The 18,421-nt window shown below is 45.0% G+C and overlaps 1 protein-coding gene across 1 annotated transcript in view; it reads right to left on the bottom strand.

The window, feature by feature from the left end:
- The window catches only part of fam234b (family with sequence similarity 234 member B), a 52,829-nt gene that overhangs the window by 30,290 nt on the left and 4,118 nt on the right, over positions 1-18,421 (bottom strand). Inside the window, exons 2-6 of the mRNA XM_043680000.1 lie at positions 16,744-17,154; positions 12,554-12,670; positions 9,144-9,329; positions 3,774-3,904; positions 1,338-1,497 (exon numbers count right to left, since the gene is read on the bottom strand). Coding sequence (XP_043535935.1) covers positions 1,338-1,497; positions 3,774-3,904; positions 9,144-9,329; positions 12,554-12,670; positions 16,744-17,154 — 1,005 coding nt within the window. The remainder of the gene's footprint in view (positions 1-1,337; positions 1,498-3,773; positions 3,905-9,143; positions 9,330-12,553; positions 12,671-16,743; positions 17,155-18,421) is intronic.

Here is an 18,421-nt window from a genome sequence, read left to right as displayed (position 1 = left end):
GAAGTCTTGGAGGAGGTGGAGGGCGTGGGTGGTGTCTCGAACGTATGTGGGGAGTTCCTGGACTAGGGGGGATAGGACAGCGTCGAGGTAGGTAGAGATGCCACTTTAGAGGACCTGACCTAATGGCAGAAGGCGGAGCTGTGAATGATGAAGCTGTTGGCAGCATGTGTAGCTGCTGCGTACACAGACTGATTCCTGAAATGGCAGGAGTGACATATGAAGGCTGGATAGGTCAGAATTATAATCACTCGAGTTTAGACGAATTGTAGGGGTGGGTGGTTCTCTCAGAAAGGTACAAAATTCTAACCGGGACTAGACAGAGTAAAGGCAGGAAGGATTTTCCCCGACGACTGGGAAGTCCAGAACCAAGAGTCCACAGTCTAAAAATACATAGCAGGCCATTTAGGAATGAGATGAGGAGAAATTTCTTGTCCCAGCAAGTGGTGAGCCTGGGAATGCTCTGCCATACAAAACAGTTAATTTCAGAACATTGAATGTTTTCAAGGAGTTAGATATAGTTATTGGGGCTAAAGGGATCTAAAAGGTGTGGGGAGGAATCAGGAACATGGAGAGTGAGTTGGATGATCAGCCATGTTTGAAGGGTCAAATGGCCTCCTCCCTCCTCCCATATTCTATGTTTCTATGTAACAGATGGCATTTGAAATAACCATAGTCCCGGAAACCCACAGGCTGCACGGACATTACAGAGAGGTGACTGGAGGAGAGTTCAACCTGAAGGTCACTATGCCTTATGCAAGGGGTAAGGTTGAGAAGGCAAAGCCTTTCATGGTGACCTCAACGAGTGTGGGAACTGAACTCACACTGTTGGTATCACTGCGCATCACAACCCAGCCATCCATTCAATGGAATCATGGAGGAGAACAGACTGTCATAGAACCACACATCACAGAAAGCAGGAAGCCATCAGGGGAGTTTAACAAGAAATGAAGGGTCTTGAAGGTCTTCCCTACTGTTGACTGTAGCAGTCAGTGCAGGGATCAGCAAGCGGCAGTGTGGGAGTGACTGTCTCAGCATTTTACACTGACCTTGGTGATGGAAGGGGAGAAGGTCAACTCTACATCCCAACATTTTGGATCAGCACCAGCTGCATGAAGTTTATACTCTCACACCAGAGGTTCTAGTCTAGCCTGAATGGGGAATGGTGCTGCAAACTGGCATCTAAGTGGCAGCATGGTACAGTGCGTGATGGCACGGACAATAACCAAAAACTTGGCCTCAGATAGGCGTGGCACAAAGGAGCTGAGGATCCAGATGGGAAACAGTAGTCCAACATGAAGAAGTGATCAGGGAAAACTAGTTTTCTTTCTCCTGCTTACCGTAGCCAAACAGAACGTACAGCGTGCCTTCTCCAGACACGTAGGCCTTTGGACCAATCAGCTTGCCCTCACCGGTGACATTGTAAGAAACTGACCGGCCAATCAGGGCCCCTGTTGCTCCTGACACGAACACAAAGGAGATGTCACGAAGCCGACTGGTCTGGAACAGAAACAAATTTGTTAGAATCACGTGCAGTAAGACTTGGATATTCACTGGCGATTGTACTCCTCCCTCCCATCGGAGTGAACTCACCTCCTTCTCAGTGAGCTGCATTATGTGACTGGAACAGGAATCCAAACCCCAGGATTAGTAACCCAGAGAACGTGACTTTGAATCCCTGAGAACTGAACTTTTAGTTTTAAAAATATGACGTTAGTGAAGGAGACGATGAAGCTGTCAGAAAGACTGAACGGATTCACTTGCACCCTCTAAAACAGGAATCTCTCATTGTCACCTGGTCAGGCTCTAAAGGCACTCCAGTCCCATATTACTGTGAACGCTCTGTCTGGGATATCCCCTTCTGGATCGGAATCCTAACTTCCAAACCAGACTGGATGAAAAGTCGCTTGCTTGCCTGCAACGGAGCTTATTGACCAAATGTCCAGGCCAAAAAAAATCCCTCTGAGCTGAAGGAACTCAATTCAGTGCAGCAGTCACATGGGCAGCAGTGGGGTGGATCAGTGCTGAGACTGTGCCCCTTCTGCAGTGGGAGCTGACTTCGTTTGAGGAGGGGAGCAGCGGTGAGTAGGTAAAGGGTCAGCAGCCAACAGTCATAACAGATTTTAGCTCCTCTAACTTTTCCCAGCTAGCTATTAAGATGATCGAGTTAGAACCTTCTGAAACCTCTAATTGAGACCTGGATACATTTTCAGAGGTTTCCACACACCACAGAATCGCTCACTGGAATATTCAACTTCCCGAGCAACTCCCGGCTGCATTGGGATGTCCACAATGTCCAAAGCACCACTCCAGTCTCAGCTTCAACAACAACTATCGTTCTATCAGAAGATCTGGGCCAGAATGACAAGAATGGCAAGTGGAGCAAGTTTCTAAAGCATAGTTAGAGGCCATGGAGGGGGGGAAGAATATCAGTTAAAAACAGGTAAACCCCATAAGATCCACTAGTTGCTTCACTGAAGCTACAAGACATCCAAGGTGTCACAACAGTGGGGTTCAGAGTTAATAGTTCCAAATTAATTTACTGACATAAGGGAGAATGTTTTGATTGGATGGTCACTGAGTAATATTACTGACACAATAGTTCAGTGAAGCTCAGGAGATATATATGTGTATTGTTTCATTCTACAAATAAATGTCCCCCTCCAATTGCAGACAGGCTGTGGAATCTTCTTTCACCAATTGGCTACCGGGAGTATAACAGAGAGCAGCAGTATTCTTGAGGGACCGATAGGAGGATGTACCTTAAATACCCATGTTATGCTCACCCTGATACTGAAAAACAGGAAATTGTTGTTGCATGCACTCGCAGGAAACAGGGCATCTTTTGCTCGATTGTTGTTACAGCTGTTATTTTATCAGCGCAACCACCCATTTCATGTGGCCGACAGATCACAGTATTAACAGCTGGCAGGTTTACCCGAATCTGGGAGCAGACTCGCAGTCTGCATAAATACTTGGCACTTGTTGGGATAGGAGATATATGCCCCGAACAGGCACAGTGTGAACACAACTCTGATCACCAAAGGCCAGAGATGATGGCAAAGGATATAATTTTTATCCTCACTTTAAACTAGTAACATACCCAAATGCAAGTAAACCATCTCAGGCTGGTGAGTGGGCTCACAGTTTGAGAAAGTGACATCAGGGAGATGATAAACTAGGATAGTGCAGAACTAAAGATGATGTATTTACCATATCCCTTCTTGATATTCAAAAACATCTGACGGGCCATTTGTGAAGTGACATCATGGTTAATATTGTGCACACGTATGTGCGCAGGAAGATCCCAGAAACAACCAGGGTAACTGCTCAGCAAGTCTGCTCTATCTTTGGACAGGATGCTGGCTCAGGCAGTGAGAGAACTCCCTGCTCTGTTTATGTCCACCAGAACCAGGTTTAATGTCTCCCCAAAGATGGGACGCGCCTGACAATCTCACACCCCTTTAGGACAGGACATGATTGTCAGCGATGGGGTAAATTCCTATCGAGGCTTTTCACCTTAACTTACAGAAGGAAGGCAACATGTAGGAGAGCTCCCACACTGAATTTGCTCAAGGGGTGGCCAAATGCTGGAATGGGGATTGACCCCCAGAGTATTCTGACTCAGAGGCAAGAGCAGTACCACTGAACCAAGCCAGCACTTACTAGGCATGAAGGGTGATTTTACCACCCTAACTGCGGAGGATGCCATCCTCTGGCTATTTCACTGGGAGCTCTGCAGTTGTGTCAATCGAAGGCTGAGTGTTGGTCCATACCAGTACAGCAGGTCTGCTCCCAAGCAGCAAGTCTGTGAATCCATCACCGTCTACGTCTGGAAGCAACACTGCTGGGGCGGCTGGAATCTGATGGGACCGGTACACGCTCTTCATTTCCCACAGGCTACTTCCTGAAAAATAACACATCTGATTACTTAAAAGAGAATGATTGCTCTGCAATATCACTGTCACAGACAGAGTGCTCTGTAACACAGTGCCCAGCCAGAGAGAGTGTGCTTTGTAAACAAGAGAGTCTGGACAAAGAGACAGAGCCCTGAAATAACACAAGGTACCATCATAGATAGAAAACTCTGTAACACAGTGCCCTATGGAGGTCGTCAACATGTGCATGATCCAAAGCAAACATGTTTGCAGTAAATGTTATGCAGTTTGAGAGGAACTGGCTCAGAGTCATTGAGCAAAAGACAAGCTGTAGACACTGCAACACATTGGGTGCGGGACAAGTAGTCTAAATACTTTGTTGCAGGAAGTGGTCAGACTCCCCAAGGATTGCATGACCTGATTTGGTCCACGGTCAGGGACTTTGGTGGGTATACTGTAAGCAAGGCAGGTAGCTGAGGAAGAGCCTGAGCCCTTGCTATCATCTGAGAGACTGGGAATTCTGGCAAGCTCCGTGCAGGTCAGCAGGGCAGATGAGCAAACTGACCATGGCATTGTGATCCAGGAGGTCTCCAGACTGGGTGGAGTTAATTGGAACGTTGTAGTTGGATGGAGACGGTACAGTGAGGAGGATAGAAACAGCTCTCATTAGCCAGGAGTTAGATTCCAGAAGGCTGTGTTACTTGCAGTTTTCATGTCTACAGGGTACCAAAGGCATAGGTCGGACTAGTAAAGAAGGAGTATGAAAAGCTAGGGGCTAAGTTAGAAAGCAAAAATAATGCCTGGATTATTTTCAGAGCTAAGACACTGGCATCATTTCTGGGGAAAGTGGAAGTTGTAACACTGGGGTAGTATTCACCTGAATAGTGCTAGGTCTAGTGTTGTGTGAGTTGCAAACCTACATTAGCAGAGATAGCTTTAAACTAAATTGTTTAAGTGAGGGAACCTATGATAAAATATAGGGAGAGGACAAGGTAAGGCAGCAAAATTGCAATTAGGATAACGATAACATGATAGAAAGGGACAGAGTGCATAAAGAGTGTCCCAGCAAGTAAAGGTAGACATTGCTTAGTAGGTACAGAATTTAAACATTGCTCATGGCCATCAGACCTTAAATATTGCTAAAAAGAGACACCAAGTCAATGCTTTTCATCTTGTACCCTTCAGGACATCTGATTTGGAAAGGGAACATCAATTTTTACAGAAATAGTTGCAAGATAACAAACACTAGACTCTAATGTTCAACAGAACATGGCATTTTGGAAAAAAGGAACGTAGGAAAAGTTGGAGGGGTAGCTCTATTAATTAAGAATGGCAAGTACACAATAGTGAGAGCTTGTCTCAGTGTTAAGTTGCAAGGTACAGAATCAGTTGGGATAGTGAAGAAATAGCAAAGAGGTCAGTGTGGAAGTAATTTATAGGCCGCTACTGTAAGCACAAGGTAAGACAGGGTAACAGGAGTAAATAATGGTGCTTGTGAGAAAGGTATGGCAATAATCATGGGTGATTTTAAATCAATATATGGTGTGAAGAAATCAGATTGACAAATTTAGGAAATTTTTCAGGACAGAGTCGAAGAGAATACTGAGACGCAGACTACTGGATGAGACGGGATTGACATTCGCAAGGAGGCAGTGTTAGCAATTCTGGAAAGTGTGAAAATAGATAACTCCCCTGGGCTGGATGGGATTTATCCTAGGATTCTCTGGGAAGCCAGGGAGGAGATTGCAGAACCTTTGGCTTTGTTCTTTATGTCAACATTGTCTACAGGAATAATGCCAGAAGACTGGAGGATAGCAAATGTTGTCCCCTTTTTTTTAAGAAGGTGAGTAGTTATAGACCAGTGAGCCTTACTTCGGTTGTGGGTAAAGTGTTAGAAGAGGTTTTAAGAAATAGGATTTATAATCATCTCAAGAGGAATAAGTTGATTAGGGATAGTCAAGACGGTTTTGTGACGGTTCGTGCCTCACAAACCTTACTGAGTTCTTTGAGATGGTGATCAAACAGGTCGATGAGGGTAAACCAATTGATGTAGTGCATATGGATTTCAGTAAGGAGTTTGATAAGGTTCCCCATGGTGGGCTAGTGCACAAAATACAGAGGCATGGGATTGAAGGTGATTTTGCGGTTTGGATCAGAAGTTGGCGAGCTGAAAGAAGAGAGGGTGGTGGGGGTTGATGGGAAATGTTCATCCTGGAGTTCAGTTACTACTGGTGTACTGCAAGGATCTGTTTTGGGGCCACTACTGTTTGCCATTTTTACAAATGACCTGGATGTGGGCGTAGAAGGATGGATTAGTAAATTTGCAGATGATGCTAAGGTCAGTGGAGTTGTGGATAGTGCCGAAGGACGTTGCAGGTTACAGAGGGACATAGATAAGCGGCAGAGCTGGGCTGAGAGGTGGCAAGTGGAGTTTAATGTGGAAAAGTGTGAGGTGATTCACTTTGGAAGGAGCAACAGGAATAAAGAGTACTGGGCGAGTGGTAAGATTCTTGATAGTGTAGAGGAGCAGAGAAATCTCAGCATCCTTGTACATAGATCCTTAAACGTTACCACCCAGCTTGATAGGGTTGTTCAGAAGGCATACAGTGTGTTAGCTTTGATTGGTAGAGGGATTGTGTTTTGGAGCCACGAGGTCATGCTGCAGCTGTACAAAAGTCTGGTGCAGCCACACTTGGGGTATTCTGATCACCGCATTATAGGAAGGATGTGGAAGCTTTGGAAAGGGTTCAGAGGAGATTTACTAGGATGTTGCCTGGTATGGAGGGAAGGTCTTACGAGGAAAGGGTGAGGGACTTGAGGCTGTTTTCTTTAGATAGGAGGTTGAGAGGTTACTTAATGGAGATATATAAGATAATCAGAGGGTTAGATAGGGTGAACAGTGACAGCCTTTCTCCTCAGATGCAGATGGCCAGCATGAGGTGACATAGCTTTAAATTGAGGGGTGATAGATATAGGACAGATGTCAGAGGTAGTTTCTTTATTCAGTGTGGTTGGGGTGTGGAACGCCCTGCCTGCAACAGTAGTAGACATGCCAACTTCAAAGGCATTTAAATGGTCATTGGATAAAGATATGGATGAAAATGGAATAGTGTAGGATAGATAGGCTTCGGATTGGTTCCACAGGTCAGTGCAACATCAAGGGCCGAAGGGCCTGTACTTTGCTGTAATGTTCTATGACAGCTTCTAAGATCAATAAGTTCTAAAGCAAACCAGAAAGCAAGCTATTCTAGATTTGGTAATGCTCGATGAGACATAAGTGGGCATATTTTTCAGTTGAGAGAAGAAAGATAAAAAAAAAGACATGAGGGGTTTATAAGGGCAAGCTGTGCTCTCTCAGTCCGGAACCGTCAGCGTTTGGGCTGAAAGTAGCACACTATATCTTCTGGGGTTCTGAGGAAGGGTGACTGGACCTGAAACAATAACTCTGATTTCTCTCCACAGAATCTGGCAGACCTGCTGAGCTTTTCCAGCAGTTTCTGTTTTCGTTTCTGATTAAAGCATTCGCAGTTCTTTCGGTTTATACTCTCTATATCTTTCTCAGTGAGGTAGTTTGAAAAAAACCCTTATGAAAATTTTTTCAAGAATCAGCATCTCTGCTTCTCCGCTGAATCTGAAACCTTGTTAGAAGATTTTCCATTATTCTGCAACTGTTAGCAATCAGACCTCATCAAAAGGAACTGAGAGGGGTCAAATTAGTTTTGATATCGGAATTCACCACTTGACCTAGAGGAGTGTTTGTTTTTTTACCCCTTGTACCTCACCTTTTTTCTCCACGTGTAATAGCTCTGCAGAATTATGAATGTGGGAGTGTATTCGGGATTAAAGGGGCACATGGTTTAACTTACATTGTAAGAGCAAATTACTGCAGATGCTGGAATCTGTACTTAAAACAAACAATGCTAGAGATCACAATGGGGCAGACAGCATCCATGGAGAGATAAATAAGCAAACATTTTGAGTCTGAAGAGTCATCTAGACTCTGAACGTTACCTTGCTCTCTCTCCATAGATGCTGCCTGATCCAGTGATTTCCAGTACATTTTGTTTCTAATTCACATAGTAGCTGGTTAAAACCGCCTTGCCACTTGTTTGCAGAATAAGTTTGCCAATGATAAAGGTGTTAATTTTGAGTTTATTGAAAGGCCTGGTTGAACTCCATTTCTTTTTAGGTAACATTAGGAAAGAGAAAGAAATTGACTATTTTGGTGACTTAATAAAATACTTACACTTTTGTGCAGCTTGGTTTTCAGTCCTCTGCTCCTGCTAGAGTCTCGTGAGTGTGCTGCTACATGGGTCACAAAATGTTATTACACAGGTGCAGAGAGTGATTAGGTAGGCAAATGGTATTGTAAAGGGAGTGGAACATATCACCAGGGAAGTTTTGCTACAGTTGTACAAAGCATTAGTGAGACTACATCCAGCAGTCCTGTGTACAGTTTGAGTCTCCTTATTTCAGAATGTATATGATTGTGTCAGAAGCAGTACAGAAAAAGTTCAGATTCCTTGGATGAAAGCGGGGAGGGGGTTGGACAGGACGAGTTTTTATCTATGCAGGTTTTAAAAGAATAACAAATGCTCTTGTTGAAACATATAAAATTCTGAGGAGGACTGATGCTAGAAGGATGCTTCCAATTATGGGAGAGACTAGAACGACAGGTCACAGTCTTAAACTAAGGGGTTTAAGACGAAGCTGAGGTAAAAAGGTTTATTTCAAGAATTCTCTTCCTAAGATTGTGGAGGAGGCAGGATCATTGAATGTTTTTAAGGCAGAGTTAAATAGATATTGACTAACGAGTCAAGGGGATTGTGGATATGCAGGAAAATAGATTTGAGGCCACACTTGGATCAGCCATGATGCTATCAAACAATAGGCCAGACTTGAGATGCCAAAAGGTGTATTCTTTCTCTTAATTTGTAGGTGCGTAGACTGCGCTCTTTAACATGGAAACTGAAAGAACTGCAGATGCCGTAAAACAGAAACAAGCTCAGCAGGTCTTGCAATGTTTGTGAAGATCTCCCCACAGATGCTGCCAGACCACTGAGCTTTTCCAGCAATTTCTTTAACATAGAGTACTGTTGTAGAGATGTAAAACGGTAGTGACAAATCTCAGGTCCTGGCATTCCATGGGACTGAGAGCCGGTTAATTGCACAGCCACCTTCAATAAAAAGAAAACTTGCGAAGATTCTGATTTACCACACGGCATTGAGGACAGGTCTCCAGAATGTCACTGTTGGGAGATGCTGTACCTGAGCTGCTGTTAACGACCTTCAACATGTGACTGATTCCAACCAGGAGGCAGACAGAACCCGGCCCTCCTAGATAGCCGATACCGCACTGGATAAATTTCAGTCGCTCTGGAGCCAGGGATGTCCACAGTACGCTGCCATCAACCCCAGATAACACTGCTACCGACGTGTGAAGTTTCAACACAGCTGCAGAAAAAGCAAAAGCCATGAGATAATCCATCGTATCACCTGCATCCCGGGTTACCAGCTCCTCCACTATATACATGAACCACCATTCTGCAAGCTTCCCATTTCTCTGGCTGTCTCTTGGTTCCAGTCCCTCTCCTCGGAGTTGCCAATTATCAGGTGTCAGCCCGTGTAACAACGTGCTAGCAGTCGGTTCCACCGCCAGGAAGGAAAAAGCTGGCCTTGCAACTATTTGCCCTGTGAGCCCAATGGCCAGGAATATTCAGCCACCAGTAGGAGCAATTGTGAGCAGGAAACCCAGATGAACCAACCAATTTTGAGGATCAGGCCATCTGTCCTGCTGCACAATGCAGACCCCTTCGCACCTGTTATTAGGCAGCTTCTCTAGAAAGTGGTTTTAGTTAGTGGCTCAAGAAGGCAATTTTCTGTGGCCAACCAATACTGATTTAAATCATTTAAAAAAAATCTAACATTTAATGCTTTTTACAGAATGGTTTCCTTAACAAGCTTAAAATGTTACATCATGGGGTAAACCCTCCTGCTTAATTTAAACCAGCAACACAGAAAAGATTTATCCTGCGCAGTAATCTGTCAAAATTCGAGGCCAAATTATTAAGTAAGAATTAACAACTTTATTTCTTAAAGTCTAACAGAGAATAACTAACTAACTACTACTTACAACTCCTTCCGCTAACCTACCTTTTACTTTCCCTTCTATAATACTAGTCTGATAAAACCCCTGATTAGGATTTATCAAAATTCAAATTTCAAAACGAGCCAGCGGTCGAATCTTCTCTTTACATCTTCCTCTGTCTTCTTAGGGATTTCTGTTTCACAGGACACTGATCATAAAGGTATCTTTAAGAGAGCTATTTTTCAGGCACAAGCTGGTGGCTTGGCAGTTCTCCTCCAACTGTTCAATTTTTCCCGGTCTTATACCTCTAAGCATCAGATTGTTTCATTGGTTTTTAATATTGTCAATATACTAAATTCAAAACTTGATTAGAGGTTGGTATTTTTTGGGGTATAATTTAAACTGATTGGCCTAATTCAATTTTTTTTTGTCTCCAGGCAACCAGCTACCCTAGTTGCGGGAACGAAAGGTTACATTATATCACGTTCAGAACACTTGGTGCTGTCAGGCAGCTCTGCTAGCTTTTAAAAGGTACACTACACCCACATCTTCAAAACAAAGTGTGGATTTTTGTTTTTGCTAATTTGCCTTGCTTTTACAGATCACGGAGGGATTTTCCAGCTCTCTTTGACTACAGTGTTGAAACTCCTGTTTGTCACAGGTCATCTTCTTCCCAATGGAGGCCATTATGTTCCTCTTTACTGTCTTCATGTCAGAGAACCATACAGACTCTGGCTCAGCTCATTCAACTTAAACAAACACGATTCGACTGGTCAGCTACCAGACAGACAACTGACTATCACCATACCCAGAAGCATCTGCCCATACAACAGCTGGCATTTTCTTACTGCCTTTAATGTAATAAAATACTCAAGATACTCACAAGAATGTTATTAAACAGCCACAGAAAGAGATATCAGAGCAGATGATCAAGAGCTTGGTCAAATGTTTTAAGGTGATAGGAGGAGAGAGATAGAGACAAGTTCAGGGATGGTATTCCAGAGTCCGCTGAAAGCAGAGCCACCAATGTGAGCAACTAAAACTGGGAAGTGCAAGAGACCAGAATTAGAGGAGCTCAGAGACCTTGAATTCCTATAGGGCTGGAGGAGATTACCAAAAAGGAAAGGGACTGACCTCAGAGAAATAGGGTGGAGGATTTTAAATTTTAAATTGGAGGTGTTGTCAGTCCAGACCCAATGAATGTGCAAACGGAGGGTGGAAAAATACATGGTGCGAGTTAGGTCACAGCCATAAAGAGTTTTGGATGAGTGCATGTTGATGTTGATTGGAAGATGGGGGTCTGGCCTGGAGAACAATGGACTCATCAATTGGAGGTAATAAATGCAGGAATAAGGCTTTCGGTAGCAGATGAGATGTGGCAGTGGGTAATATAATGGAGGTAGAAGTGGGGGATCTTGGAGTCAAGAACAACATGAACAGTGCAGATGGACTGGCTCAGCTTCAGGCAGTTACCAAGGATGGAAACGGCAGTCAGGGAACAAGAGTTTACGGCAGGACAAAGGCAATGGCTTCAGCGTTTAGTTGCAATCATATGGTTTATCTGAACAAACTATTAGGAGATACGCCAGGGACAGAGTTACTAAGGTACTGGACAACATATGGAGGGGGACAGCATCACCAAGAGACTGAGACACACACCCAGGGGGGAGGGGGAGTTGTGTTACTGAGATACTGAGAGACACAGTGAAATTCCTTATAGAAAGCTGTAACCAAAGCCTGCCTTTATGATATGAAAAGGAGTTAAATGTAGGATCCTTGGCTGGTAGAGAACCTTCTGTAGTTTACAATGTTGAGTGTACATTATTATGGAATAAAGCAACTTTAATTGATGCAGTGAAAGTGATTGACAAAACATTGTGGAATCCTGAAACAAAAACAGAAATTACTGGCAAAACGTAAGTGGCCTTACAACATCGGTCGGAAGAAAGCAGAGTTCATGTCTGGAGTGTTCTTCATTTGAACGGATAGCAGGTCGGAGGAACAGGTATGTATGCTGAAGACAAGGTTGGTGGTGGTAGTGAGTGGTTGGTGTAAGGACTTAGGTGGAGATGGAGCTGAGTGAGTGAGTGAGAGAGACTCTTCTTTAAGCTTGTACTGAGGCTTGCTGGTGGTAGGAGGTACAGGCAGGTGTTAACACTTTCTGCGACTGCATGGGAAGGTGCCATGGGTGTGTGGGAGGTGTTGGGAATGGAGAAGGGATGTACCAGGGTGTCCTAGAGGGAACAGTCCCTGCTGACAAGGGAGGGAAGGCAAATGCATATCTGGTTGTGCTGTCCTGTTGGAGGTGATGGAAATGGTGGTCTACAACCCTTTTCATGCAAAGGCTGGTGGGTGGTGGGTGGTGAGTGAGGACCATTGGGATCCTATCATTGTTGTGGGAGAGGAAAGTGGAGTGAGGGCATAAGTCTAGGAAATGGGTCGGACACAGCTAAGGGCCCTGGCCTTTGCCAGCTACTTCTGTTTTTGTTTCAGATCTCAAGCATCCAGCCTTCTTTGTCTGATTGTTGTGGATTCCTGTCCAGGTAGTCACCATAATGTCACAACTGCAGCAAATACTCCATCCAGCTACCTTGTGGCCTGAGGCCTCCTCTCTGGTCCTGGACTTTCCCGGTGGAACTGAACGAAATAATTACGTCAGAAACTTGGTCATCATTAACATCCCAAAGCGTCATCACAGAAGGGAAACCTAAAGGAAAGAGAGGGAATCCTGGATGAACAGGACAGACACAGAAATACATCTAGAACGAGCAAAGGCCTCTTTGCCCATGGAGCCGGGGTGGATTTATTTAAAAATGGTCAAGCTTTTTGGGATCTTCTGCCTATTCCTACAGTTCCTTTGCTCTTAGGCAGCAGTGACCATCTCTCAGTTGCCTGCCGCAGCTTCTTCTGGATGTGGGCAGAGAGACCTGTCCTACTCAAAGTCAACACAAAGACTTGAGGGTTGAAACTAATGTGGTTCACTGATATAGAACTTGGCTTCCTGTGTGCTCAACCTGGTTTTCTCTTACCAACTCTCAGCAGCCTGTCAGGGAACATGGAAACCGAAATAGGTAATTTAGGCCTTTGGAGTCTATGCGGCCAATCAGTGAGAATGTGGCTAATGTGCAGCCTAACCCCACATGATGGTCTTTGCCCCATGCTCATTTAGTGCCAGATATTTCTCCTGGGTCCTGTAGACTTTGCTCCTCTCCTGGTGTTCCCCTTATTTCTGCTCTCCTCTGGTGTGTCTCTCATTGTATCTGACCTCCTGATTGCCCTGCAATCTAAAACATCACTTCACCAGGGAAACCAGGGACATAGCATTCAGGCCATCAAAAACCGTGCCCCAAAAAAGCCTTCAATGTTAAAGAAAATCAACCAGCAAGCTGCTGATGATGTAAGTGTTCATAATAAGGGTCTCATCGGTTTGGAAGACTGCAAACTAGACAGAGCTATAGCAAATCGATGGCATCTAGAGTTCTTAAAGGGGAGTCTCAAGTTTCAATGTCTATGGTGATCATCTGGCTCAGATTTAGCATGAAATATGCAATCACTGGGCACAAGTCAGGGCTTTTCCCATTTGTTCAGAAGACAAGCTGTATTTGCTCAGTTAGGATGTTTAGAGCTCAGTCTGGAAACTACAGGATCACATAATATGGAAGTAGGCCATTCAGCCTACTGTATCAGTACTGGCTCTGGCAAAGCACTGCACTTCTGCTCTTAACCCACGTCCCTGCAATTTACTTTCTTTTCAAATATTCATCTAATTCTATTTGCAATTTATTACTGAAGCTGCTCCCACCGCCCTTTCGGCATCTCATTCCAGATTAGAGAAAACTCATCTTCTAGATTAGATTACTTACAGTGTGGAAACAGGCCCTTTGGCCCAACAAGTCCACACCGCCCCACCAAAGCGCACCCACCCAGACCCATTCCCCTACATTTACCCCTGCACCTAACACTACGGGCAATTTAGCATGGCCAATTCACTTAACCTGCACATTTTTGGACTGTGGGAGGAAACCGGAGCACCTGGAGGAAACCCACGCAGACACGGGGAGAATGTGCAAACTCTACACAGTCACCTGAGGCGGGAATTGAACCCGGGTCTCTGGCGCTGTGAGGCAACAGTGCTAACCACTGTGCCGCCCACTCTCTGGTCCTTTTGCCAATCACGTTGCATCTGTGGCCACTGGATATCAACTCTCCTTCCAGTTTTCCTTCTTTACTTTGTCAAAAAAAATCCATAATTTGGTTCACCTCTCCCTTTCAACTTTCTTTGCACCAAGGAGAGCTTCTCTAGTTTCTCTGGAGAGCAGTAATCCCTCGCCCCTCACTAAACGACTTGATATGACGACCTGTTGGGTTCCCAGAAACATAGGATGCACATGAGGCCATTTGGCCTATGTATCTTTGCCAGCACAAAAACAGCCTGTAGTAAATTTAAAATGCAACAAGGGTTTCTGCTTCTACCACGTTTTCAACTAGTGAGCTCTGACCCTGGCCCTCAGGTTGAAAAGATTTCACAACCCTCTACAGATTTCTGTTTTTTGTGACTACACTCCTTCAAACCACCTTGAAATGTTTTACTATGTTAAAAAGTATGATATAAATGCAAGTTATTGTTGAATTAGCAAAGAGTTACACATTTTTTGCGAAGGATATGGTGCCAATCTGAAATGCTATAAATCTCGTGCTTAATGTTTTATTGCTGTGGTTTATTCTTAAGTGTAATAAATCAGATGTGCAGTTTATAACCTGAGTAACCTGGTCTGAATGAGAGAGTCTGCAAATAGGAGGGGTCAGAGGTCTGGTGTCAATTAACAAGAGTGTGTTTTGCTGACAAAGAGACTTGACCATCTCCCTCTGCAGCTCACCACAGGAACTGTTGCTTTACACTGCAAAACAAATCTTGTAAAATGTTACATTTGTTATCTTACTTGTACACTCTCGGAAGAGATGCTGAGTGCTGGGCAATGCTTTGCTGATAAATTGCAGCAGTGCTTATTCCTAGCCCGTTCCCAATCTACTATCAGCTATTGGTTCTGGTAGATGTCATTACTAAGCTGGAGAGGGTTCAGAAGGGGTTTGCCAGGATGTTACCGGGAATGGAGGGTTTGAGTTATAGGGAGAAGCTGGATAGGCTGGGACCTTTTCACTGGAGGGTAGGAGGTTGAGGGTTGACCTTACAGAGGTTTATAAAATCATGAGGAGTCGAGATAAGGTGAATGGCAAGTGTCTTTTCTCTAGGATGGGGGATTTCAAGACTAGGAGCGGCACGGTGGCTCAGTGGTTTGCACTGCTGCTTCACAGCACCGAGGATCTGGGTTCAATTCCAGCCTCAGGTGACTGTGTGTGGAGTTTGCACATTCTCCCAGTGTCTGCGTGGGGTTGCTCCAGTTTCCTCCCACAATCCGGAAACGTGCAGGTGAGATGGATTGGCCGTGCTTAATTACCCATAGTGATCAGGGGTGTGTAGGTTAGGTGGATTAGCCATAGGAAATGCAGAGTTGCAGGGATAGAGTACAGGGGTGTGCCTGGGTGTGATGCTGTTCTGAGAGTCAGTGTGGACTTGTTGGGTGGAATGGCCTGTTTCCACACTGTAGCAATTCAGTGATTCAATGATTTTTAAGATGAGAGGAGAAAGATTTTAAAAAGACATGAGGTAATTTTTTTAAAAACACACAGTTTGTGTGCGGAATAAACATCCAGAGGAATTGATGGATGCAGGTACAGTTACAACGTTTAAAGACATTTAGATAAGTAAATGAATTGGAAAGGTTTGGGTGGGGGTTGGCGGGGGGTGTGGTGGATGTGGGCCAGGGTGGGAATAGTTTAGTTTTGGATTTTGGTTGTCTTGGACTGGTTGGACCAAAGGGTCTGTTTCCGTGCTGTATGATTCGATGTGAGTGGGGGAGGTGTCTGTTCACTCAAAACACTGGCTCTGTGACAACCGGAAGAAGCATTCAAGAGGGCAATTGACAATTAGATTACATTAGGTTAGTTACAGTGTGGAAACAGGCCCTTCGGCCCAACAAGTCCACACCGACCCTCCGAAGCGCAACCCACCCGGACCCACTCACCTACATTTATCCTGCACCTAACACTACGGGCAATTTAGCATGGCCAATTCACCTGACCTGCACATTTTTTGGACTGTGGGAGGAAACCGGAGCACCCAGAGGAAACCCACGCAGACACAGGAGAATGTGCAAACTCCACAGAGTCAGTTGCCTGAGGCGGGAATTGAACCCGGGTCTCTGGCGCTGTGAGGCAGCAGTGCTAACCACTGTGCCACCATGCCGCCGACAATCACATAGCAATAGTGTGCAAGGGTATGGGGAGAAAGCAAGATATTGACACCAGGTAATGGTTGTTTTAGGAACCGGTACAGACTCAATGGGCTGAATGGCCTCCTTTTGCACCTTATCGGTTCTGTTAAATCTTAGGAAAACTGCAAAGGCAAATTGTCCTTCATTCAGAGCAACTTCCTTGCCTTTGAGTGAGGCTTTTTCGGTTGTACTCAGCCTGACTGTACAGGAACAGCTGCAGTCTGATGTCAGCCAGTGTAGTCTCCACCGCAGAATGGTGAAGGGTAATGAGAAATATTAGGGCTCCCCTACGCCTGAACTTCACTCAGCATCTCCTAAATATGACTGGGCAAAGGTCAGCAATTCTCCCTGGCTGAATCACTAGGTGTTGTACTGGTCCTCCCTTCCCAATACTCTATGACATGAGGCATGGCTGCCATTGCATTTCCACTATCTGAGCTCTGCTCACTGGCTGCTTGGCCGAGGCTTCGGTTCCACGACGTCATCAGCGGCTGGCTCCTCGGACACGGGATGAAGAAAGCGCAGGCCAGAACAAGGACCATGGCGAAAGCGAGAGTGAGCAGGAAGGCAGCTGTCCGCAGGCAAGGGACGAGTGAGGTTCTGGCTTTAACGGTAAACTCGTCGGAGACCTCAGTTGCATGGACCTCCGTGGAGCTAGGTTCGTCCAGTCGCCGTTGTTTCATTTTCAACGTGTGCATTTCAACTGCGGCATCAGTATCTCCATCACACGCAGCCTCGACGCTGCCCTCAGTCTGGACGGTGCCATTTTTCTGGTAGCTGAGATCGCTATCGTCCTCGCTGTCATCACTGTCAGCTTGCCGGAGTGGATCGTATTCCCCCAGATCGTGAATCTTTTTCCCTGGAAAGTAAAGAGTTGTTGAAAATAATGTTCACCAATGTTGCCCTCACTTGTCACTACTCTAACTCTACGCCAACAGGTTCCTGTGTTCTTCTTTTAGTCACCCAGCCCTGCAAACATCATTCCCTACTCACATTGAGCTAGTGGATTTCCATCCAGGCATCTCCCAAACCCTATTGGATGTGGCAAGAAAAGCTCTGTAGAGTACTCAACTCTGCATCAGTCCCTCCCAATCCAGTTACATGGGACTTTGGAGTGGGAGTAGGCCATTCAGCCCTTGGAATCCGCTCCACCATTCAACAAGACCATGGCTGACGAGGTTGTGGTCTCAACCTCACTTCCCTGCATGCCAACTGTCCTCAACTCCATTAGCTATCAAAAAGCTGTTTAACTCACCCTTAAATGAAGTTGAAAGATCCAGCCTCCATTACTGTTTGGAGATAAGAATTCCACACATAGATGATTGAGAGAAAGGAAAATCTAATCCCTGACTTAAAAGGGAGGGGCTTTATTCTTGAATCATATTTTCCATAATGTACACAAGGACTCCTAGTCTCTATAACATACACAAGGACTGCTGCTTGCCATGATATACACACAGACTGCTATTCTCTCCAATACATAGAGAAACTGCTTTTCTCTATAATTCACAGGAATTTTGATTCTCTATAGCATACAGAGGGACTATTATTCTCTGTAACATGATAAAGAGAGAGAGAGAGAGAGAGAGAGAGAGAGAGAATAGACAATAGATAATAGGTGCAGGAGTAGGCCATTCTGCCCTTCAAGCCTACACCACCATTCAGTATGACCATGGCTGATCATCCTTAATCAGTATCCTGTTCCTGCCTTATCTCCATCACCCGTGAGAGCTCTATCCAACTCTTTCTTAAATTAATCCAGAGACTGGGCCTCCACTGCCCTCTGGGGCAGAGCATTCCACACAGCCACCACTCTCTGGGTGAAGAAGTTTCTCCTCATCTCTGTCCTAAATGGTCTACCCCGTATTTTTAAGCTGTGTCCTCAGGTTCGGTACTCACCCATCAGCGGAAACATGTTTCCTGCCTCCAGAGTGTCCAATCCTTTAATAATCTTATATGTCTCAATCAGATCCCCTCACAGTCTTCTAAACTCAAGGGTATACAAGCCCAATCGCTCCAGTCTTTCAGTATAAGGTAATCCCACCATTCCAGGAATTGACCTCGTGAACCCCCTCAATAGCCAGAATGTCTTTCCTCAAATTTGGAGACCAGAACTGCACACAATA

This window comes from Chiloscyllium plagiosum, chromosome 39 (genome assembly GCF_004010195.1).
Source record: "Chiloscyllium plagiosum isolate BGI_BamShark_2017 chromosome 39, ASM401019v2, whole genome shotgun sequence".
In the NCBI taxonomy this organism is placed as follows: domain Eukaryota; kingdom Metazoa; phylum Chordata; class Chondrichthyes; order Orectolobiformes; family Hemiscylliidae; genus Chiloscyllium; species Chiloscyllium plagiosum.
This window is presented reverse-complemented; position numbering and strand designations above follow the sequence as displayed.